Here is a 25,742-nt window from a genome sequence, read left to right as displayed (position 1 = left end):
TCCCTGTGATAGCCCATGAAATAGGGGATTTTGTATGTTAATGTCTTTCCTTGCATAATGAAGGAATAAATCTCCGCCCTCCACAGCCATATGTCACACTACCCTGACTGGTGTTTTACATTTTAACGGCCATTATTTCAAGCCTTTCTTATGATTCTCAGATCGAACAAAGAGAATGTTATAGGCCTCAGTGTTTTGCTTATTGCATACTTTAAGTGGGAACTGAAAGCAAAGACCTTTAAGGCCTCTTTGTTTTGTGTTACCAGTTAATTACTTTCAGAATGGTTCTTCCAAGCAGCCTGGATCAGCCTTCCTAGGGCTAGAAAAGAAATGACTCAAGGGAAACACCTGCAGTCTCGGCTGTGAAGATACACCTCCCCTTTCAGCTGCATCTTTCCCATTAGAAATTAGCTTAAGCCAACCTAAGACATGCATGAACTCAAGCTCCTGCTCTTATTCACCTCAATTTGGCAAAAGGGAACTACTACTGTATCTCGTGGGAAGGGATACTACCTTTTATTTGCCTGCCCACCTGCAGAGGTTAACAGCTTCTCTCTGTGAACAGCCCTTCCTGAGGGGCCTGACAAATACGAGTGCATGTTCTGATACACTACAGAACGGGAAAACTTAACAGATAACTGTTCACTCCCAGTCCAAGATCCTCATTTTTGCCAGACTATCACTTCAGAGAGAAACCAGCGCACAGCAATCAGCCAAATCTTAAAACATCACTTTATTAAAGCCTCTAGGGAAAGTGTGAGGGCAAGAGGATTAATTCCCACTTCCCCCTGGGAGCTCAAACAGACCTTCACTTCCTACTGACATGATATTGCTTCTTTCCAAACTGTTCTCCAGAAGGCAATACCTTTAATAGAGATGTATTTGTGGACAAGCAGGAGGTACCTGTAAAATCCAGCAGGAGTGCAATAAAGCCTCTGACCCCTTCAGCCTGCATCCTCAGCAGAGGCACCTCACCACTGGGGTTAAGACATAAGGTTAAGATCAGCTTTCAAAAGCAAACACCACTGGGAAGAGACTGTTCAACTGGCCCCAACTCCTGCCTGCCCATTTTTGAGCTTGCTCCAAGAGCGGCTTTAGACATAAGAGCTGAGCATCATGAGGAGGTAACACATTTGGAGTTGCTCCTTTCCTTGAGGCCACTGTTTCCCCCCTCCTCCACAAAGTTTTCACATGCAATTAGGTCACATCTGAAAGTCAGCACAGAGCAGAGTTGAGTTACTTTGTTCAAAATAAAAACATGTATTTCTATCACCTTAGGAGTTGTTCCTCTTTCGGCACAGGGACCCTCTGATCCTCCCACCTCCTTTTATCAGTACCTTCAAAAGAGAAAGTGAGTTATAATTGCTTTCTCCCCTCACCTTAGGAAAACAAGGGAAAGGCTGCTGTTCTCCTCTATCAGCATCTTGAAACACGCTTTGAGCAATCATTTATTTACAGAACAAAAATAACATCTAGATTTCAAAGGGCAGAGTACTTTGGAAGAATAAGACACTCTCCTTCCTCCCCCACCATCAGCTTTTGCTTATTACCTACTGTCTGCACAACCCATTGCTCTGCCTCTTGCCTCATTACAAGGGTACAGGCAGGCTGCTCCTCCTCCTTTGAGTACAGTAGTGAGTGCTGCAGCACTGTATCTCAAACCTACTGCTGACATTTCCATGCTGCAAACCTGCAGCCCAGCAAGATCCAAGGCTAAAAGGCCAAGTCAACGCAGAGTGGGATAGATCTTTAAAGCGGAAGTACAATACTAAAGGATTTGCAGTTCTCCCAGATCTGCTTTACCCACAACTGCCTTCCTGGATAAAGAATATGCCTCAGATTAAAAAAGATTTCACTTCTTTACACACTGGAAACCAGCAAAAGAACATAGCCACCATGTTTTGCTTTTGCTAAAGATTGTTACTGTGGAGGACCAGGGAGCAGTAGATCCTTAAGTCTGGTTTCTTTTTGATTTTTACCCAACTCTTTGGTCTCCCCTATTACTCAGGGTCCTCTATGAGTGCTGCTGTTCAAAGCACTGCTCTCCCAAAATACATCTGCTGACACCTGAGCTTATTAAATTCTGGTGGTGGGAAAGCTGAATATTTTGTCACATCAGGCATTTCATTTCTATAAATCCTGAAGAATTGCCATCATCAGAGACATTATCAAAGGAAGATGAAATTGGCCAAAAAAGAGTCCACAAGCTCTCAGCAGGGACTGACTGGTTGGACTAACTAAAAGGCCTATTTCCATCACGAGACTAGGCTAAAAATCTAACATCAATTTGTGAAATCCCCACTACTCATTGCCAAACAGCTGGAAAAGGATCCACAGGACTGTGTTACACACCTTACTTCACACACTACAAAATGCAAGTTTTACAGGAAAAGCTTCTATAATATGATGTCTGAAAGTTAAAAGCAAGACTGTTAAAGCTACAAAGAGATTATATTACAGCATACTCTGATCTGTTGCCTGGATAAGCAATTTCTAAAGACATATTTATAAATATGAATATATATATAAATATTTATATATTTATCAGTCACTTCCCAGTGTGTACAAGACTGAATAAAATGGTATCAGAAAGCATGCTGCCTCAGAGAAAGACACCCCGAGTTCAGATAGATACTTCCTTCTGTAAGAGACAACATACAGGGTGCACTATGACAGCGTTTGAAATCATCCTGATTTTGAAGCCCTTTGTTAAAGAGAACTGAGATTTTTAAAGTATTTTGAACACTGCCAAATGATACACTAAAGACATATACAAAAATGAAACAGCCACTCAACCTTGTTTCTAACATTATCACCTATTTCAAAACTATAAATGAAGACAACCATTACAAAAAAGCCATTTATTAGATATATGTACATATATACATATACATGCAAAATTATTTTATACACATTTACACAGGTTCAGTTATTAATACAGTGCAAAAATGTCTAAAAAGGTACCAGCCCACCTTCTACAAACTTAAAGAGGTCTTTGAGAGAAAGTAAAAAGAAAGGAAAATCCACAGAAAATTATCAGCTTGATAAAGTGCCCAAAGCACTGCAAATCTTGAAATTAATGAAGTTTATTCTTTGCCAGTGTTCTTGTGCTGAGCTGCTGGGTGAGGAAGTTTCCAAGAGACTTATCTTGAAAAGTGACAGAATTAAGAAGACGCAATTCAAACAATATTAAACAGTTTAAAGTTGAACAAAAAAGGATGGATTCTTGTTTGGGGATTTGATTCGATACAGGCATAATCCCAAGTTACGAGTCAGATTTCATGAACTCAAACTGCAAGTCATTCTTTTTTATTAAATCTTAAAGCACTGAGACCAATGTAAACTCTTCTACTCCTCTTGCTGTTTCACCATAAGAAAATATTTAACTACATAAATACCACAGAGATGTAGGAGCCATTCTAAGAACTAACATTAAAATAAAAACAAACAAAAAGAAATAATTGGTCCAACTGTGCATGCTCTGCCTCATCCTGGAACCACAACTCAAACCTACTAAGCACACAGATACTAACGCACATGTATTAATCCACATAGATTCCTTAACATGATTTACACATAATACAGGAAAACAAGCAAAAACAAAAAAGGAGGTTGCAAAGGGATTAAGATGAAACAGCAAACCAGAGCTTCGTTCATTTAGTAGAAAAAAATATAAAATACATGAAAACAGAACTGAACCAACTGCTTTTGTCTGATTTTATCATAAATAAATTTCAGGAAAAAGAAAATATTAAACAAAACTGAATTTATCCTATGTTAAATACATAAGCTACCTAAACACCTTGTTCTACCACTCTTATTGCAGAGCTGTTCTTAACGTCACCTGGCATGAGGATGTATTTGATTTATGATAAAGCAAACAGATGCTGGGGAGGTATCAGAACATTACAGTCTCTTCTAATCAGCTCAATACAAGGATGAGGAATAGAAAGCAGACAATGGTTTGCTGTCCCAACAGCCAGTTAAAAATGCTCTGCCTGCCTTAAGCTATAGCAGGCGAGCTCTATCAAAGCCTTCAGAGGAACAGTAAAAGCTCTTCTGGACATTTCAGCCAGACTGAGGCCAAAAAGGTAGGATCAGGGAGTTGGGTCATATCACTAAGGTCTTTTCATGAAGTTCTGTCTATCTATAGTATAAAATGCATCATCCTTTCCCACAGGATGATTCCCCACAGTAACCCAGTGGGCTGATACCCAGCTTATGCTCCTGGAAAACACAAGTCACCAGCTCCAGTACCCTTAACACAGTGCTAAAATTACTACTAGCATCTTTCTGGGGCTTTTATTTTTTCAGATTTTTTTTTTTAAACTTGTAATCCAAACTTGTGGCTTTGTTCCTGCAGTCTCTAAGGGTACCTTATCAGGTAAGACTGACACTGAATAGCATGAAAGCCGTTCACAATTCTAGGATCATCTGGGCGTTTTAAGGACAATGGTTGAATTCTGGCTTTGTTTCTCTATTTACACTCTGGCAGAAAACTAGGGTAACAAATAACTTTAATCCACTCCCTTAGAACAGAAAAGTATTCCCTTTTGGCACACAGCTCTAGTCGTTCTGTTAAATGGCTGGTTTAAATATTCCTCTATCATTCCTACTAGACAAATCCTCACAGTTTACAGGATTTCATTATGTTACTCTTGCAGTAAATGGGGTAATATGGGATGGAAAAGAAGGAACTACATTTTACTACTGAAAAAAGCTCTGGGACCAAATCTTTTGCTGTCCTAAAAACGATTCAGGTTGTAATGATCTGCCTATTGATATTGTTGCTGCAGTCCAGCTGCATTACAGAAGTGATACTGAGGTACAGCACCACAGTTTTCTGGTGCAGCAGTACACTGATACTCATCTTTGCATCATGAGACTGCAGGAAAGTTCACCAAGATATAAGAAAGTACTTTTGTTAAATGCTTCTGCAAACTCAGGAAGACAACTTTGCATCATGTTAATCACTTTGCAACCACTAGAGGTAGAGACTATGCAAGAGGAATATAAATCTTTGGTGACATCTCTGGTGGAAGAAATGGGGCAACCAGAAAATATTTTAAGAAAAAAAAATTAAAAGGAAATCTAGGACCATACTGCCTCAGTAAGACACCAAAGAGTTCTCTACATCTTCTCAGTTTGAATGTTTACAACCCTTCAAGGACAGCTGCAATTTTTTAAACAGAGAGCCTGTGTTATTCATGTATGTTCTAAAATTTTCCTATTAACCCCAGTATACCACATACAAGAATATCCAGTGCAGGAGATATTATTCAGCTCTTGCATTCAAAAGTGCAAACTCATAAATTCATCATAGTCTAAGAACTCAACACCATTAACTAAAGGTGTTTTATATAACAAAGAGAACCTGCTCTTGCTTTCCATTATTGGTAATGGCTTTCTACCAACCAGCTATACTTTTTTTTTTTTTTTTAAATAAAAAGGTGAAGGAGTCAGCCTATCATAAGTATGCTTGGGAGATTTATTATCTGTACAGACCAAGCAAACATGGAAATACCCTTAACACTAAGAGTGACCTTAACCAAGGAAATAAAGACCGCTTGAGCTGAAAAGATCATTTATATTCACTTTGGTTTATTTTATGCTGCCCCAAGCATATCTGCAATTAACCAATGAGCACATTCTTAACTACAATGTGCTGTTTAGCCAGGAGATATTTATAGCCTTTATGGTTTTTAGAAGACCCACAGTGTTTTCCTTTCCTTCAAAACCTACACAAATTACCCTCAAGCTCATTCTAATAACTTTTTCCACTGCTATTGAACTCATCTGATTATGGCAAACTACTCCTTTACTTACATTTACCAAGTATCTTAATGCTTAACAAATTCTATAGACAAAAATGTTACCCACCACTTTAACAGCACTTCATTATACAAGTTTAATATTTTCAGAAGCATTGGCAAGGCAAGACACAGACCTGCCAAACTATTAAAAAGCCAGTAAGACAAATGGCAAAATGCTGTTTAGATGCTATTAGTCAAGGAGTGAAAGCCTACTGACGGCAAGGAGAACCTCCATCAGCTGATGGCACCTGACAAGATCTACCGTGCACAACTACCACATGTCATGTTAAATACAGCTACATTCCTCACTGTGTGTTTGACAAGATTACAGTAGCCTACTTTACTTCAAGTTGCTTTGAAATATCCTCCTTGCAGTAACCATTGTCACAAATCTTTAAAAGTACCCCAAGCATTTTTGTCCAGTTTAATTAAAAACAAACAAACAAAAAAAAAAAGAGTTGTAAAAATAGAACAGCAAACCCAAAGCTTTTTTCATACTCCACAGTCAGGCTGTTTCTCCATAAGCTGTCTTGTCAGTATCTGATAAGAAGAAAGAGATGCCACTCCTATGTGAAAGACTATTTGCCAGAGGTTCCGTAATCCATACAAGTAAATGTTGCATAAACAAACAGAGAAAAGGAGTACAAATGTCTTCATCTTCCTTGCTGAGCTATAGAAGAGGTACAGGTAACACTGCAAAAGCACCAGAGAGACAGTGTTAGCATTAAACATTTTCACATGGAAAAGACAAGGGGTAATGGGCCCAAGTCCTGGAGACATTCCGACTGGACACAAGGAAAATTTTTGACAGTGAGAAGAATCAGCTACTACAATAATCTCCCCAAGGATGTGACGGACTCACCAGCATTGAACACTTAAGATTTAGCTGGCCAGGGTGCTGGGCCATCTCGTCTAGATCGTGCTTTGCCTAGAAATATTGAACGAGGTGAGATGATCCTTGTGTTCCCTTCCAACCTGGTATTCTATGATTCTATGAAACTATGTACATATAGATAGGATACATAGCTGGGAACTGATGGCATATCTGTGCTTGCTGGATGTGCCTGCTAGCACAGTGATCACTAAGAAGCCCAAAGTTTCTCTTCAACTCCTATGCTGAAAGGTCCTCCAGGAACAGCCAGAGTGGTGGCCTCAACCCAGAACCTACCAGCTAAACATAGATGTCAAAAGAGGTTTGTCAGCACAACTGCCATCCCTCCTGCCTGTCTCAGCCTGGACTAAAATGAGTCAAAAGCTGAACCAGCTTTCAAAAACTACCTACAATTTTTACAGGATGAAGGCTTAGAAGCCAGAAAACAGTAAACCCAAATCTGCTTCTGTCATATTTTTCTGGGGATAAGTAAAGGACTTCATTTTCTAGACTTGACTCAGTTTCTGTTAACAGGTTCAGCTAAGGCTTAAAGTTCTTTTTCCTTTTAAATCCAAGATCAGGTGGAACCCATTTGCTAAGTACATGCGAAGAGCAACAACCCTTAAAGGAGAAAACTGAAAACTCAAAATGCTGGCAAAGAGTTAATTTTTTAACTCAGGCAGTCACAGATCATGCTTTCTCACTTAAGGTCACAGTTACAAACTGTGCGTATGACACAAGTAGAGATCAGCATGCAGAGAGCACTTCACATTTAAGCTGAATTTATTCACAAGCATTTTGTAAAGATGACTGCTATAGATCAAAAGGATAAGAGAGAACTCTGTTTAGCTTCTCTAGATTTCAGGTACTAACTGGAAAAAAAAAGCAGGTCAGAGCCTTTCTCTGTGAAGAATGACTTGTACCAAGTATTTAGATCCAAGTTAGTATCTCCATCTTAAAGATCTGCCATGAGCAGAGGAGTAAGAAGGCTGAAAGACAATAAAATTTATCTATTATGATTCAATAAAGAGCCCCTGTGCAAGTTTTAAATACCACAGATAAATAAGTCTTGAGACAGGGGTCCCCAAACCATTAACCAAATGCCTACAGTGTTCTCATTGCTCAGTACTGTTGCACTATGTTACTTCTGTGAACTAGTAACCCAACCACAGCAGCTTCCTGCAGCAACAGGATAAAAATTAAATATTTTCCAAACAACATACTGCCCCTCAAGGTAAAGGTTGTGGACCACTGGTTTAGGCATTTTAAGAAACCTCTCAAGAAAAACACATCTAGAGCAGATAGTACTTTCTCATTCAAACCTTTTTTTGCATAAGGTGGTCAGAGAAAATAATCATAGAATCATGGGAAGTTTGGGTTGGAAGGGACCTTTAATATTCTATGGTTCCAACCCCACTACCATGGGCAGGGATGCCTTCCACTAGATTAGGTTGCTACAAGCCCCGTCCAGCCTGGCCTTGACCACTGCCACGGATGGAGCAGCCACAGCTTCTCTGGCCAACTTGTACCGGTGCCTCACCACCCTCACAGTAAAGAACTCATTTATCACAGTCAGACCATCTGGCATGTCAAAACACAAAAGCACTGAAAAAGCTTGCAACTACAGTCTGCCAAAGGTCAAACTGTGCCTTTAACTGTACTTGTGCCACTTCATAGGAATACTTCAGTGGAATCACCTAGCTAGGATCTTAAATCCCAAACTGTTCCTCTGCTTATCTCAAAATTATTTTGTCTTGTATATTACAATATTAAAATAATAAGAAAATATTTTATTTACAGTTAACATACCTGAAAAACACAGGCTAGAAAAGGTAGAAAAAAAGCTATCACATTTCCAATTCCTTCATGGTCCTCCTGTTTAGATTAAAAGTAACAAAACAACTGCATCAGGTCCAGCTTTTAGCAAGTACTGCTTGATATTTTAGAATGCTGTATTTCATCAAGTACCTCTCATTCTACTTTATGCTGATTGACTGCAACAGTGTTAAACAGCAAGATCAATATCATTGAACACAATACGAAGAACTAAGGCTTAGGTGATGATTCCTGCTAAATAAAACTGTGCCATCATACAATCAAGATACTTCTTTTTCTACTTTTTAAAAGTTATGTAATTTTTTTAAGCATATGTGAAAGTGTAAACAAAAGCATCTAGAACAAAATACAAGAATGGAAAAAAAAAAGTAATCCACCCAGCCTGGCAAGACTTAAATATTCCTCCAAATTTTGATGTCCCTAGAAAAGAATGAAGTGCCATATGTTGCAACAAACAACAAAACATGAGGTCCAGGAGGTGAGCAATCAGTTGCGCATTCCCTGGACAAACAACAAACTTTGTGGGAGAAAATGTATGCTCTACTAAGCAGCAGAAGAGCCACCCTTAATCTGATTACCCAAATAATTCACTCCCTCTGACTCATGTACAAGTTTCAATTCAAGCAGGGTTACCTGAAATGAATACTCTGCTAGGTGAACTCCTCGAATGAGATTCAAAGCTCCACACATGATGTTCAGAACAAGTGACAGAATGCCCAAGGGAGTCACACGCTGCATTCTGTAAGTAGGCACTTAAAGAAGGAAAGGAAAAAGAAAAAAAAAAGAGAGACACTGAAAGCTCACAACCCAGATTAGGTCATACAGTTTTTAAACATTTTCAAAACCTTTCATGCTTGCTCCAGATAAGACCAATTATGACTAGAAAATTGTTTTTGTTGCAATACTTTGTTTAGTTCTTCAGACATTTACAAATCAGCAAAGCTCTAGCGCATTTTTTAGAGAGATTAAGCAACAGAATTTGTTCTTGAGCTATTTGGAATTAATGTCTTCTACTATGGTGCACACAAATATTTTTCCACCATTTGTTATGGGAGATTAGCATACCTAACGCTCTTCACAGGTCAGTAGAAGAACAAGACGCTTTAAGAACTGGTCTGGGAAGAGCTTAAATTTTTGACACGCACAAAATCAAGACAGCAATTCATCTCTTCCTCAACTGTAACTGATTGTGTCTGTGGGAAGAAACTGTAATACTTCTTCCCACTAAGCTTGAGGTTTCAGGCTGGTGTACAGCAATTTAGTTTTACCTGCATAGCTTCCACACAGCATTTGGTGCCCTAACCAAGCAGTTGACAGGACTCAGCTGTACAGCCAAGGACTTCAAGGCTCTGCTGCTATAACAGCTGTAGGAGCTGGCAGGATAATACTACCTAGTCACAGCAGGGAAACGTCTGTCACAGAACTCCTGGGCCTCTCAGACTGACGAAACGTGACCAGCAGGTTGAGGGAGAGGATTCTCCCCCTCTACTCTGCTCTGGTAAGACACCCCCTGCAGTCCTGCATCCAGGTCTGGGACCCCCAACATAAGAAACACATGGAGCTGTTTGAGTGAGCCCAGAGGAGGACAAAAAGATGCTCTGAGGGCCGGAGCACCTCTGCTATGGAGACAGGCTGAGAGAGCTGGGCTTGTTCAGCCTGGAGAAGAAAAGGCTCTGGTGAGACTTTAGAGAAGCTTCCAGTGCCTAAAGGGGCTGACAAGAAAGCTGGAGAGGAGCTTTTGACAAGGGCAAGTAGGCACAGAAGACAGGCGAATGGCTTCAAACTGACAGAGGGAAGATTTAGATTAGACATTAGGAAAAAATTTTTCCCTGTGAGGGTGGTGAGACACTGGCACAGGTTGTCCCAAGAGGCTGTGGCTGACCCATTCCTGGCAGTGCTCAAGGCCAGGTTTACGGATCTTTGAGCAACCTGCTGGTCTAGTGGAAGGTGTCACTGTCCATGGCAGAGGGGTTGGAACTGGATGAGCTTTAAGGTCCCTTCCAACCCAAACCATTCTGTGATTTTATGAAAACCAGGGTCTAGGAATTAAAAGGGATGCTACATTTTTTTTGTCTTTTAGCCACACTTTACATTGCATTACATTTCCCTTTCTCCATGTTTCACAGATAGTGAATTATATCTCCTTGCATTCCTGCCTTCACCACTACTACTACATAACACCCACACCTCCAAATATAATTTCTTCAGGATCATCTAATTGATACATACCTAATTAAGGTCAAAGCAATTATTATAAATGTGTATTTAACTTCGGAACCTGCCACTTCTAATTCAGTTTTGCTTGTACAAATCTCACCTATTTTTCTCCTAGCTGTGCTCCAACAACAGATACCACACCTAGATACACACCTATATTTCATCCCTGCCCTAGAACACCGTCAGCATAGTAAACAGGAAGGTAATGTGCAGCTCAGATATAAAATCCAGATGCTCTCCTGCACCAACATCCGTAAGATGCAGGAGAGAATGAATGAGCCCTCAAGACTCTCAGGACCCTCAGCCTCCTACGCAGATGTAGCCAACTCCTGACTACTGCAGATTAACTACGTGACACACCAGACATGGCCTCTGGCTTTTGTTTTAGTGACAGATGAAGCACAGTAACAGCTAAAATATTGCAGTACTGAATGGTTTAAGACAGGAAAACATTTTGTGTCTTCTCCTTCAAGAGAGATTTTGATAAATGGATGTAAAAAAGTTTGTTGCCAAATTAAGATAGGGATATAAAGTATCTTTCATTAAGTGTCAATGCAATTACCTTGTCTGGCATGCATTCATACATCCATAGTTTAATCTCCAAAGCAGCTGCAAAAGGAACTGTATTAATTTGATATATGTCCCATTATGAAGCATCACTGCATATTATTGTAATACACATGTTCATGTATATAAATGGTGCAAGTAACCCTATCATTCACAGGCAATTTTGCTTTTTTCTCCCCATGCAGTGAAATCTAAGATCCAAACAGTGTGCTGGACAGAAGCTGTACCAGCATGTTTGTTCATGCACTGACCTGAGTATGAAGTTTCCAATTATTTTCAATAAATTAATTAATGTTGCAGCTATATATATCTCTCTCATGGAAACTTACTTATGAAGACTGCTGTTTCTTCTTTGTTTCAAAGGTTTACTTCAGAGGCACACAGCGTCTCTCAAACAAAGAAAAATTACCAAGTGCAAGTGTCATTCATTGTATTTTGCAAACCATACATGTTCCATTCCCCGGGAAAAAAAACAATGCAAGTCTTGATATATTGCTTCTGTAGCAAAGAATATTATGTAAAAGTTACTAGTTACTTTTGTTTTCTTCCTGTTGTCCAGATAAAAAGAATTGCTATCACAGATGCAGGTGAGAATACAACATCCAGTTGCTCAGGGTTCAGATTCTGTAAAAACTGATCTCTAAACTGTTTGATGTGGAGCTTTATTTCTTCTTTATTATTCTGAGATTTAATTCACAAACTGAAATTGCACAGTACAAGCAATACAGGTACTGTTAGGGAGAAATTATTACAGTTGCCTGTATGAATTAAATCTTTTTATAAACAGACTTTCATACTAAAATTCCTTCCTACACTAAATAAGGAAACAAGAGCACTCTTAGTTTAAGACAGGACAAATTTGCAGAAGCACAATTAAATTCTAATTTGGGTTTCAAACTGATACAACTCCAAAGGAGAAAAGCTGTATACTTCAGGATACAAGAACCATACAGAAGATGTTCTGGGGACTGTGGATTACCTAGCACTCAGGAAAAACGCATCTGCAGATTTGAACATTTACAGAACAACTGTGAAAACACCTTCACACAATGAAGAAATTGAAACCTCCAACTAGAAATGATTTTCTGAGCAGAGGCCTCTGGCTATTTAACTGGAGACTGACACAAATGTCAGTACCACACTCCATCCTATCTCTTCAAGGCACACAGCATAGCAAGGGTTTGACAATTCATCACATACCCAAAGCTCCAGATAAAGACAGCACCAGGAGTGAAAAATGAAATCAGACTCAAACATTTTAAAGTAAAATACAAGTACACAAAAGAGAGATAAGAGACACCTCCAAAACACACCTGGAAAAGGACCCTGGGAAGGACTCCCTGCATGCCTACAGGAGACTAAACATTCATCAAGGGGAGTACAATGCTCCATAATTTAACAGCATGCTTACTAGATACATAGCACAAGTTGTTGTTCTACTTCACAGAGCCAATTCTGATGTAAAAATTCTTCCTCTTCACAGAAAGCTACTTCAGATTTCTTCTGTATACAGACCTCACTATATCCAGGAGTTTTATCAGCTGTGCTAGTAACAAGAAGCAAGGTGAGACTTTTGCAACAGCAGCTGAGGTTGTGTAAATGTGGATCAAGCATACAGTGCTAACATTGTTCTAGCAAGAATTGGGCTGGGTTTAGTTAAGTAAATGAAGGAACAAACAGAACGAAGAGTAAAAAAAAAAAAAAAAAAAAGGAAAAATAAAGCTCTTATTCTCATATATACTAGCAAGGACAAAACTACCCTGACTTTTCAGACTCCTTTCACACTAAAATGAAGAGCCAGGGAATGTGATCGTACAGCTCAAAATTAGACAAGAACCAGCTACAACCATGTAAAGAGACTGATGTTTTGATTGTTTTGATCAATCCACTGACTGATCTATCCTCACTATAGAATGTGGACACAATTAAATTCTGCTCTCCTGCAACCATAACACCTCCAACATATGCTCAGGAAATCTCCTATACAGAAGAGCCGTAACATAAATAACATTAATATGGGAATAAACACTATCCACAGAGTTAAACTTAGAGCAGTAAAGTGGTAATGATGAAAGGAGAGAGACATAAGCCAGGAAAGCTGACTCCATCTGAGGAAAACAGATGATCATAAACATGATCCTTAAAATGAAGGTAGAACAATCTGTAAGAGTATTTGTGTTAGACCAGAGAGAACAACCAGAAATACAAAGCCAGATGGAAAGTAAAAGAAAGCAATTAAGAATATGGGGGAACTGAAAATGTATTTCTGATCTGTGGATACAGACTAGTTTGCAAATGTTTACTGGCACCAAAACTGTTCACACTAATGCAAAACACTTCTAAACCCAGTGACATCATTAAAATATTTAACCTTTGAGTTCTAAGGAGCACTCACAAATCTGTCTGGCATATAAAATGTTTTCAATTCTATTTTCTTCTTCCTAGCCACTGCCCCCTTGTATTTTAACTTAAAATACATACATCAGAGTCCAACTCATTCATGAGAAACAAGACTGATCATCAGGAACTTCATTTTATTAGTGTTGTATAAGCCAAGAACACCACAGAAAGTGTAGATACAAGCTCATGGTTCTCCAGCTGCATTTAAACCACCATGCTAACACAATTAAAACTGCGACATCATTTAGTGGTGGACTTGGCAGTGTTAGGTTCTCAGGTGGACTCAATCTTACAGGTCTTTTCCAATCTAAATGGTTCTATGATTTCATTTTATAGAGGAAGAAGGCAAGATTTTGAATACAAAAATGAAAAACAAATAGGAAGATACCCATTTTACAATAAATAAGTACAGGTTAGTACTTCGAAAAGCAGGTAGAATCACAGAATGGCTTGGGTTGGAAGCTCATGTAGTTCCAATCCCACTTCCATAGGCAGGGACACCTTCCACTAGACCAGGTTGCTCAAAGTCATGTCAGACTTCATTAAGAAAAGGTCCGTCATTAAGCCTCTATGTGTTGTTTAGACAGATATACATATCCTCTTTCAGAACTTTATTCAAATGTATTATATTTTAAAGAATAAGGTAAAAGGAGGAAGCAAAGCAGGAAGAATAACCCAACATGGAAAAGTCTGGGAATGAGTTTTACCCTCAGCTCATATTCCTCTAAACTTCTCTTTCCTCAAGCCTGAAGGAACTCAGTCAGACTGTAATTACGTGTCTTCTATTAGAATCTGCAACAGGCAGTGAATTAGTTGAGCTTCTTTTGTCACAGAAAATTTAACAAAGAACTACTTAGAAGCACAAGAATTTAACATGCAGAATGCCAAGTCCAGTTACAACCACCTGTCCATAAAGAAAAGCTGGTTTAAGGCTGGAAAGAAAGATATTACCATGAGTCCTTAAATGTTCTGATGCATACCTGCTATACTGTTGTTAACTATGATAGAAAAGCAGTCAGTCTTTTTTCTTGGGTTTCATGAACATGATACATATATTTCTCAGCACAAAGTGAACTGGTGCTGTTAACACGCTTTTCTACTGTTTGCAAAGTTAGGTTAAGAAAGTCTACTGTCACCTGTGTGTAGTATTAACTTACCAACCTCCACATGAACACCTGCATGCCCACCATTTGCCATCCCATTCATCAGCTCCATATCCTCTAGTTTCAGTTGAACTGGGGGCTGGAACTTCAGCTCCTCCTCAATCTTCTGCCAGTTGTCCTTCATTTGAGAGCGCTTTGCACCGTTAAAATGGCATTTCACTTTCTGAATAATGTTATCTGAAACAATATAAAAACATGCTTCAATTAGCTTTGCAAAAGTTAAGTGCTTCAGGTAATTATTAATCAAATCACGGCACTCTTTTTAATTATTTTTCATTTCTTCCTTCATCTCTTTTCTTACTCCTTTCAGGTGTAGAATTCCGCTCCTGGTTAGGGAGAAAAATATCTCTCCTAGGTATTTTATATCACACCCACTCCCTTCTGGATACTTTAAATCTCAACATCCTGCCTGCAGTGGATTGAAAACAAGCTTTCATATTCCTGACTAGATTTAACACGTCTTACACTACTCATGAACTGTATGAGAAGCAATTCCACATTGTGTTTTAACAACATCAAGGATTGGGGTTTTTCTCCAAGCACAGAAATAAATTAATTCAATCTATATATGACTCATGAAGCAGCTCCGACAGGCAGAGTCAATTCCACGGCATTCTACCAACATCCAAGCCACACATCTACATACAGATCAGCCTACTTCATCTCTCACACTTCAAATTTAACACCATTTGCTAGCAAATCGCTTTTCACAAATGTGGCTGCTGGCTTGACAGGAGTTGCACTGAGTATTTTTCTAAGTACTTACTACTCACACCTCCAGAACAGAAGTACCTCACTGTGGATACTTCCCATTTATTGTGCAAAGATATTGGCAAATTCAAGCTATTTCAAATGCTTAGAAAAATAAAATGCAAAAACATTTATTTTCCTAAGATATCCTATAAGTAAAATCCATATCTTTAAGATACTGTGATGCTAGAAGATTTGCATAGGTTGACCACAGCTGCTACTGGATATGATACATAAGTAATAGCTTAAGCACAAGTTCCTTAAGCAGGAGGACTTCTGTGTTGAATACACAACGCCATAAGGAGTCCTTAGCGAAAAATCCTGTATTTTATCTTAAGTGAGTCTGCTAAAATCAGCTGTAACTACCAGACAAAAGGCTACAATCTTAGGCATCGAGTGAATCTTAGCCTCAAACACAGAAAAGGGACTGGGGGATTGGGAGGGGGAGTTGGGTAGTGAGGAGGTGAGAGGAAAGGAGAGGAGGGTTGGGAACAACACAGCAACCTTAGGTAGACTCAGTACAAAATGCTGTACAGTAATAGAAATTAAGAAAAGGCTTTTTTCTTTTTTTTTTTTTTTTAAAGAGACTTATGCAACTGAGAGGGTAGACATTCCCATTCTTATTCAAGTTTGTTTTTTTTTTAAAGAAAAACAGACAGTAATTTGGATCTTAGTATAGAATTACATCATACCTAGAATGTGCCCTAAAGGGAAATCCACCCAAGATAGCTGTATGTGTCATATGCTTTCCTTGTAAATTTCCCAATCTTTTAAGCATGAGCTTAACACGTCTGCTGAAATCTGGATAGAAGTGTGCTAACCACTGTACTGTCTCATCCTTTCCTACGAAAGAGTTTCTCACTGCAAGTGAATTGTGTTTTATAAAGGTACAAGGCACAGTAGAGCAGCTCCTCCCTGGCAAGAAAACCATTTATTTCAGATTAAAAAAGGAACACTATGCATGATTATGAAGCATTACCTGAAATTAAGTCATACCATAAGTAAAGCTGCCCGTAATAATCTATTCTGTTTGCCTTTTTTCCTGTACCCATCTGTCCCCACTTGTCAGATATTTTTAATTAAGTTAGAAAGTGTTTGAGATAAGGATTTCTTTTTCTTCCTGTACTTGTTTAGTAATCACCACAGCATTTTGTTCATCTATTAAAGGCACTCTAAGGAACTGCAAACCCAACAGTCTAATAGTTAAGACAAATACAGGCTCTCCTTGCTCCTCCTACACATGCAAAGGCACACAGAGATTCATTTTCACAATCAGGCTTTGGCCAGGAGACATTGTTTAACATCATAAAAGTAGCAGACACACAATTAATTAATTCTCTATTAGAGAACAAAGTTACAAACCAAATTCAAGAAAAGCATATGGTCTGGAAGCTAAACCAATGCTTGTTATATCATAGGAAGCAGCAAATTCCCACTGAAGCTCCTCCAGGAAGCAAAACGCCATGATGGTTGAGTAAGTGCTGGAACAGATTGCCATGCAGGCAACATCCCCAGAAGAACAGAAACTGAAATACAGAAGAAAAAGTAATATCAACATAAAAAGGTAAGAGAGCCATGCTGAATGTGAGAAGTAAACAGTGCTTTCTGTCAAAATGACATGTATGGACTGAGCTGAAAGAGCAGACTGCAAAAAAATATATGGTTTGCGCTGCTGTAACAGTCATGCAGCCCCTGCACATCTAGTATCTATTCTTAACTCATTCAGTATGCCTTGGCATAATGAAGATCACAATACAGACTTTATGAAATCGCTCCATTAGTAAAAAATAAAGACATTTTTTCAGGCTGCCTTTAAATCACATCAACAAGAAAAGAGATGGCCAGAAAACATCACTGGCAAGAAGGTTTGGAAAGAAAACACAGTGGCTTTCCGCAAACAAAACTAAACCCAAGAAAACTTGTTCACAGGAGGTTAAGCAGATATATTTATTCCTCTCTTTGAATATGACAACTTCATCTTAACAGCAAGAGGTATTTGTTAACTTGCACATAGCAAGATACTCAAACACTGTTACTGTGAAATCATTTGTAACAAATAAAGATGAGTTCATATCAGATAGAGCACAATAAAAATTCTGCTCCAAAAGGGGTCCCCCTAATGCTGAAGCCATATTTATGCAGAAGTTTCCACTTAAACATGGTCCAAACAGGGTATTCATCTAACCAAAATGCAGGTGTGTATTTAAGGATGAGAGAAATCACTCTCATCTAGGCTTCCTTAAACAAGATGGGAGCCAGGGCACCTAGTTCAGATGTCAGCACTACAAGCAGATAGATAAACTTCCACAATCCCCACCGTAATTATAGATTCATAAGCATCTCTGAAATAAGACTGAGGAAATCTTTTTCTTACACATTAGACATTTTTAGATCAGTATAAAATCAAAGTTTTGGAGCTGAACATTCACTCTCTGTATTCTTTTCTCTTTTCCACTATTCATATATATCATCCATCTCAAAGAAATACTTGTCGCTTCTATTTTATCACATTTTTATTTATTCATTATACCATGTACTTGGGATTTATGGTTTTGGTTAGCTCTCCAACAGCCTAGTTACACTGCGTAGGTTCCCTAAATTCCTTTTGTCTCAAGCTCACAGTTGACGACCAACACCACACCTATGTAAAATTAATCTTTTCCAAGCTGTCAATAATTTATAGCCTTTTTGCCATGTATCTGTATGCACTCACTTCCAAGCCCAATGCATAACTACTTCGTAGCAACTACAGAAGATTAAAAAGAGAAAACATTAGCATTAAAGGACACAAGTTCACTTTGAGGGAAAAGGAATTAAAATGCTAATCTCTGCTTTTCCAACTGATTCAGTGGAAGTTCAAGTCTACTTTCTCCAACCACTCCCCCAAAAAGGGGTACTTTAGTTCAGTGTTAAAGTTTTTAATGTTTGCTAACCAAACAAGTAATCACAAGCTAAAACTCAATTTTTAATTTCTTAAAATAAAGACTAACATATCCTTGTCCAATAAATAAAACCAAAGATTTATAATTTGTCCACACTGGCTACTGTCAGCATGCTTCAGGCCCCCTCAAAACATATCCATCAGCCAGAGGTCTAGACTCAAACCCTTCTGGTATTTGGAAAACAGAGTGGGCCATATGCAGGAGAGAGTCATGGCAGTTCTGTGCAAGCCAGAATCAGATGAAAAGGAATTGGGGTTTAGACTAAATTAATTAATTCCTAGACATTAGGATGCTGTCTTAGGAGGTGTATGTAGAAGTCCAGGATATTCCAATTGCTAATAGTAACAAGTACTGCCCATTGCGCAGAAAGCATCTGGCACAGAAATGAAAACTAAAATAAGCAATTCTTAACATATGCTTACTAAACTGAGTAGGAGCTGTGTGGCTGTGGTGCTGAGAAATAAGATTTCAAAATACTTGGAGGTTACAATCTAGACATGAGCGGTGAATTTTCAAACTGGAGTTAGGCACTATGGAATATACCTAAAGTTTAACTAGTCCGAAGTCAAACACTTCAAAACTTGAAGTAAAAAAAACCACAACCAAACAAAAGCAGCAACTTACTGTATGTTCAAGTCACGTCCTTTTACTGTGCCTCGACTCGGATACTGTGCCAGAATTGAGGATAACGCCTTCAATCTCTTTCTGCATTCCAGAAAGTCCTGGTTGAAATGAAAATCTGTGGAGGCTGAGAGCGGAAGTCCATCCCTCACCCGCACCACACAGGCAAAAAAGATCATAGACATTCTCCACAGGAGTACTCATGAGGACAACCTGAAAATGAAACACTGAATTAAGTTAATGGATGTGATATTAATTACTTACAATTAAGTATGCTAGCCAGGAATATGTTGAGGTAAGTGTTCATTCACCACTGCTACTGTACAGTACCCCTTGTAACACCACTGCAATCAAAAGGCAATTAAACTGCTCTCAAAGTTCACAGCTGCATCCATTTTTTGCCTCTCAGACAAAAAGATGAGGCAGGAGATTTGACAGAGGAATTACCTACCTGAAAAAGAAAACTATTTTTCCTCCTTCTGCTTTACATCAAGCACCAGGAAAGCTGAGTAAAGTTCTTAAAGGTATTTATGGAAACTGGCTAACCCCCTCTGACACAGCATCTTCACTAGTGTTGCAAATAGCTGCACTAGTGTTGCAGTTATCTTATTTTCTACTATAACACAGATACAAAAATAAATTTCAGGCTACAGCCTGTCAGGTGCTTTTTACAGAATCAAGGAGGACTAAATATAGAATAAAATTTGCCCTCTCTTGACTTCTTACTTTTAACAGATCACAATGTCCCATGCAAAGTTATTATTGGGATTTACCTGGTACATTCAGAACATACAAGAGATCTGCCCTTCAGACATACCAGGAGTATCCGTGCCAGACGTTAGAAGGCTAATGCAGCAGCTCACATAATCTCTGAAAGACAACCATAAGGAACCATTTTCGAAAATTAACTAATGACTTATATGTCCATACATATTTACAATGTAAACTCTCCCATGCAGTGGGTAAACATGTCCTAGAAAGTATTTTGCCTACAGAAAATCAGGCAACTAAATTTCTTATCCAACATATCAATTCCTAGATGCATTCAGAGACACTATGAAATGATACGTGAAATATTTCTGATGTCCCACTCACTGTTTCTTAGTTATCCTAGCATGCTATAAAAGACCAGCTCTAATTCAGGCAAACTCCATAAACGAAGCATTAGGGAGGGGAAGGAAAAAAAAAAGGGACTAAAAAAAAGATTAAAAAAAAAATCACTGTGAACTCAAAACTTTAACAGCAGAAATGGCTGCTTCAAACAGCCTGCTATGAAACAATTCGTTAAGATGCTCAAAGTTTCTTTGAAATATGTCTTATCAAGTGTTCTTCTTTTCTGAGAAGGTAAGAAAGCAAAGCCTCTCCTCTAGTTCAGGATTTCATAAACTACTCTGTCTGTAAAGCTTCTCTACCATCTCATATGGGTTAAGTTTTTACCATACACAGCACTAAGGTCTCATTTCTGCTTAGAACAGCACAATTTTATGGTCAACGGATGGTTAACACTGATGAACTTCAAAATACCCCAGCTGACGAATGCTGCAGAGACAACACACTGATTCACAGAATCCCAGGGGTTGAAAAGGACCTTAAAAGATCATCTAGTCCAACCCACCTGCAAGAGCAGGGAAGCCTAGAGTACATCACACAGGAACTTGTCCAGGCGGGCTTTGAATATCTCCAACTTAGGAGACTCCACAATCCCCCTGGGCAACCTGTTCCAGTGCTCTGTCACTCTCACAGTAAATAAGTTCTTCTTGATGTTCACATGGAACCTCTTATGCTCCAGTTTACACCCACTGTCCCTTGTCCTATCACTGGATATCACTGAAAAAAAACCTGAACACTCTCATTTACCTTTCAGAAACTGGCTGAAGATGATCAGGAAAATAAAAAAGCACCAACTTTGAAACCAAACATATTTTAAAGAAATGTATCCTGCCTATGAAATTATTCAACTCGCTATGCCACTAACAGCAAGAGTTTAAGATTTAAAAAAATATATATGTATATATATATATCATCACTAGGGATACCACCACCTGTAGTTAACCAACTGAACATGTCAAAGTATACAAACTTCCAAGACACACAAACCTTCATGCTTCAGGGCATGAGACTTTCACTAAATATCAGCTGCCCACAGACGGATGCTCTGTTCTCCTGTGAAAGATCTGGTATCAGGCAGACTTCCAATTAAATGCCAGACTTTACTGAAGCAGTCAATGCTTCTTTCTTGGAGAAAACACCTGCTGTAATGTAGGGTCACACTGCTGTATTCAGCCAAAAGGCTTGATCTATTCTTTTAAAATCTCATAATTTTAAATCTATTATTAATTTTATATATCTTCCTGCCTGTGAATTTCTAGGTGTGCTGCCTAAGGGAATGAGGCTTACACAACTGAACTGTGAGTGGGATCAGTATCTTATGTGCTCTTTGGTTTGGTAAAAATAGGTAAATCTGTATAAAAGAAAGGTGCATCCCCAACATAGAGAAAGGCTGATGCAGTGACTCAAATCTTAACAGTGAGCAGGTGAGCACAACCTCGGGCAAAAAAAAACTGGAAATGTGTTCACTGATTCTGCTTCCTACAGAGCTCTCATTTACATTGCCTAAAGGAATGTCGGTGTAGGTAACACCCTATTCTCCAACAGAACAAAGAGGTGTGAGATTTAAGAACAGTACCTGTAAAGACTTCTGAGGAGTTAAAAAAAATATACAAAACAAAAACAAAAAACACGCTAGTTTTTTATAGTTCCAGGGTTTGTTTGAAGTGTATCACAGGCTAAAGAGACTTGAGAGCCAACATTACCCCACAGAAAAGGGTAAAGCCTAAAAATAAATCCGTGCAGCTAGTTCACCTGTTTTCTGTGTAAATCTTCTCACCAAGCACTGGTCACTCGGAGACATCCAGCCCTCTCCCTTCCTTTCCCACTTCTCCCAGCCCACTCTCTGGCACTACATCTCAATGAAGCTTTGGGATTTGCTTTTCCTTTTTCACAAGACTTTTACTGCTTGCACATCAGAAGGTGTTATGGCAAATAACAGTTTCTACTATCACTGTCCTTAAAGGCTTAATGACTTTCAAGCCAATTTTGCCACGTCACCTCTAAGTGAACACATACTATCAAAACTTACTGGGCTGATCGAAGTGCCCACATAATCAAGTGAATCTATGATCTTACTATTTCAGGTTGACCAACCCTTTCCTCCTCCAGCCTCTTTCTATCTACAGTATGATTAGCAGCCCAAAGTATCTGCAACTGACTTTACGTGGCAGGCCTTTGAACTCAATACTGAACTTTGCCAACATACTTGTGTCTTTGATTAAGAGATATCAAATCTTGCTATACTCAGAATTAACAACATCATGTCAGGCCAGCTACTTTACTGGCACAAAGTATGCAAAGTCTTGAGAAATTTTTAAGCAGTTGTTGGAGGAGAAGTTTAATTTATGACTGAAATAAACACAGCTTTCTTCACTTTTTGAAGCACCTGTAGATCTAACAGCACTTCAGAAGAAAACTGTTCAGTGCAAGACTCTTATAAACTATACATATTTAGCAGTCTTATAACAAACAAGCCTCTTCAGGGTATTCCCACAGCAGGTGTCCGAAGCACAGTTACTCCATCCCTCGCTACCCAAGTAGCAGCCAACTATCTCCAGTGACTACACAGGGATTGCTAAGGCCGCCTTAATCAGACCTCTTACACTTTACTACACTATTATGCAAGCTCATCTACACAAGATGATTAGAACCAATTTACAAGTGCCACACTTCACAGACTGCTAGACAAACTCCTACATTATTGTCTGTACTTAAAAAACAGTCTACTCAAAAGGCTACTAAAGCAAATGCAAACCATAGCTCATGAGGGGAATTATTAAAAAAAAAATCAAATAAAAAAATCACTGTTAAGAAATTATTTTATCTCACCATCAAAAGCACAGAGTTTCCTTCTAAGAATGGCACAACACTAACAGAGAATGTCTTGTTATTGGCATTGGCATTTCTCTCAAGCATTTGTCTTCCCTCCTACTCAGACACATTTCCCCTTTTTGTAGGCCAGTTTGAAACCCAGTAACATAAAACCATTTTGTCAAGTTCTGCTCTTCCTGCTGGGGAAAGATCTTAAAGCTTTAGCAAATGTAACCATAGCTCAGAGACTCCTGAAGCACTCTGAAGTTTTCTGGAAATGGGATAGCTTGATACACGATCATAACTACTAGACCTAATGCATCTTTCCTCAGGCAGGTAAGATTCAGAGGGAGTCACAAATAGCTACAGGTGGGATGCCAGAAGACAAAAGAGATTCGGCTTGACTCAATCAAACACAAAACACTTAATAGCAATGCAGTTCAACTGTTGGTTTCAGTCTCAACCAACAAGAAGCGAAAAGGAATTGAGACATGGTTCACTTCTCTGCAGGATCATGAGGCGGGTTTTTTCTTCTCCTTGCGTACAATAAGATAGCAAATCTGAAATGCTGTTCAATTTCTTATCTTCTAATACTGCAGTAATGGTATTCATTTGCTGCTTTCAAACTGCTCTCTCTGAATGCTCACAATGCTCACCAAGACACCACTGACCCACAGTACAGCAAAAGCCACTCTCCAGATTCAGCAGTAAATAAAAACAATTTGAAAGCACTCTACCTTAGCTTTTAAAATAGGATTTGGGGATATCAAAAGCTTATAGGCTTCTGTAAACCCCTTTAATTCTTATCCCCAAAGGGAAGCTAAAAAGGCATGTAGAAAACCCCTTCCATCAAAAATCTCTTGTTTACACATACTCTCCTATGAGCTACCAAAAATAACACTTTACACAAAACTCAAACCTCAACATTCAGCTTCCCCATCAACCACACTACCTCAGTGGACAGTCCTAATTGGTCAAAACACACCATAACAACTGTATGAGGCTCTGAAGCGCTTTCTACATTAATCTCTCAGAAACAACATCCACCTTATCTGATCCTGAATATGCACCCACCCTCATCAACCTGTACCCTGAAGCCTCCTAAAGTCCACCAGCTCATATCTGTACCTTCACCAGCCACATACCTAAGGACCCTTCCCACATCCATCCTGTTCCACCCATAACGCTATACATGCTTGAACGCTAATCACCCCTCTTCTCCTTCAATTAAGAGTCCCAAAACCCACACAAGCAACCCCTTTCCACATTCTTCAATAAACCCAGACACATTGAAATCAACCCCCCATCAGGGCATTTCTTTGTACTGATGAGTCTCCCCATACACCCCTCAAGCACTTAGACACTCCCAAATATGACTCCCACCCTGATGTACAGCTAACACTCAATGCCTCATGGGTCCCACAGGCGAGACCCAAATCCCTCAGGTCACAAGCCATCACCTCCTGCCCAACCCAAGCCCTCCTCAGAGTCCCAAGTCCTTCTTCCCCTACACCCCTCAAGCACTCCAAAGTGCCCCCAAATCCTACACCCACATCACAGGATTCTGACTCCAACACACACATCAGGAACAACACCAAACCACTCTTCCAACACCCCACTCAAGCACCCCAAACCTTACTTCTCTACCAGAGGACCCTACATCCCCCCAGTCCTCCCATACAGGGCCCATCCCTCCCCCTACGCACCCTCATATGGAAACGGAAAGACCCCATATACACATATTATACACAGACACACCGCCGGACCCCCCCCCCCTTCACTCACCTTCCCCCGCTGCTCGCCGCGGCCCCGGGCCTTTCCCTCCGCACAACGCCAGCGGCAGCACCACAACACACCCAAGCCCGCCCCCTTCCGCCCACAGAGACGGTGGGTAGAGTGTCCGCGGCGCGGGGCACGCCGGGACGACGGAGGCTGCGGGAAGCCCATTTTGGACGCGCTACGTACCCACTTCAGCGCCAAGCGTTAATCACGGCCTTAAGTCCCTTCGCAGCTCCTATAGCTCGCCCGCAGCGGGTTGTCACACACACGGGCAGGCTAACGTGAGCCTGAAGGTGAACCCCATCCACGCAGCGAGTTTGTGGGCTCTTTTGTCTCGGCCGGAGCACTCGTTCATCTGACCGTGCGGGAGCCACACCGGGGCCCTTGCAGCGGCCGAGGGAGAGGGCGAAGTGGTGAGGTGTGCACAGTGACCCTGCACGGAGGCTGGGACTTCAAGTGGAGCATTAAGCGGTCATACCAGGCCTTTCTGGAGCCACCGGTTGAAATACAGTCAAGCTCCCTAGTTTGTGCTGGTGCTTCAAGAGTAACTCTGTCACTGTGCCTTCTAGCTGAGAGATGGATTTTTAGTGTTAAAAAACTTCAGCAGAAGGTGAACTGGGATTCAAAGTAGATTATCTTCTTCCTTCCGGTGGTGCTGGGCATAGACAAAAGGAAGTCCTGTGTCTGGAATGATACCTGTGCCTCATTGTGCACATTGTGGCAGTGACACATGACATACTGTCGCCTCACAGAACATTCCTCTGGAAAAAGAGCAAAATAAAATGAGTAAAACCAAAGTTTAAAAATTAATCAATTACTGAGTGTGATAGCTCAGAATTCACCGATGTTGGTGTGGGGACTC

General features: G+C 39.7%; 1 protein-coding gene across 3 annotated transcripts; it reads right to left on the bottom strand.

Annotated features, from left to right (window-relative positions):
- Positions 1-2,846: 2,846 nt before the first annotated feature.
- Positions 2,847-24,964, bottom strand: SEC22C (SEC22 homolog C, vesicle trafficking protein). Of its 3 annotated transcripts, none has more exons than XM_031049879.2 (8): positions 24,887-24,950; positions 19,954-20,050; positions 19,184-19,393; positions 16,980-17,143; positions 14,862-15,044; positions 9,154-9,272; positions 8,494-8,559; positions 2,847-6,506 (listed from the first exon to the last, which is right to left on the bottom strand). In XM_031049879.2, the coding sequence occupies exons 3-8, from the start codon at positions 19,363-19,365 to the stop codon at positions 6,306-6,308; spliced, it is 915 nt and encodes a 304-aa protein (XP_030905739.2). In that variant the 5' UTR covers positions 19,366-19,393; positions 19,954-20,050; positions 24,887-24,950; the 3' UTR covers positions 2,847-6,305. The 3 variants fall into 3 exon arrangements, with proteins under 3 accessions (XP_030905739.2, XP_033924241.1, XP_005150067.2); XM_034068350.1 differs by having other exon boundaries at positions 6,141-6,506; positions 19,184-19,407; positions 19,998-20,050; positions 24,887-24,964; XM_005150010.4 differs by having other exon boundaries at positions 6,141-6,506; positions 19,998-20,050; positions 24,887-24,945.
- Between the last annotated feature and the right edge of the window lie 778 nt (positions 24,965-25,742).

This window comes from Melopsittacus undulatus, chromosome 1, assembly GCF_012275295.1.
Source record: "Melopsittacus undulatus isolate bMelUnd1 chromosome 1, bMelUnd1.mat.Z, whole genome shotgun sequence".
Taxonomy (NCBI): domain Eukaryota; kingdom Metazoa; phylum Chordata; class Aves; order Psittaciformes; family Psittaculidae; genus Melopsittacus; species Melopsittacus undulatus.
This window is presented reverse-complemented; position numbering and strand designations above follow the sequence as displayed.

What these genes read in the sequence shown, in the direction of transcription:
- SEC22C (XM_034068350.1), bottom strand. Translation starts at nt 19,365, where the DNA reads ATGTCTATGATCTTTTTTGCCTGTGTGGTGCGGGTGAGGGATGGACTT. An exon ending in AGGTGTTCATGTGGAGGTTG is followed by an intron (nt 9,273 to 14,861) that starts GTAAGTTAATAC and finishes TCCTTCTTTAAG; the next exon opens with TGCCTACTTACAGAATGCAG. An exon ending in TAGCAGAGTATTCATTTCAG is followed by an intron (nt 8,560 to 9,153) that starts GTAACCCTGCTT and finishes TAATCTAAACAG; the next exon opens with GAGGACCATGAAGGAATTGG.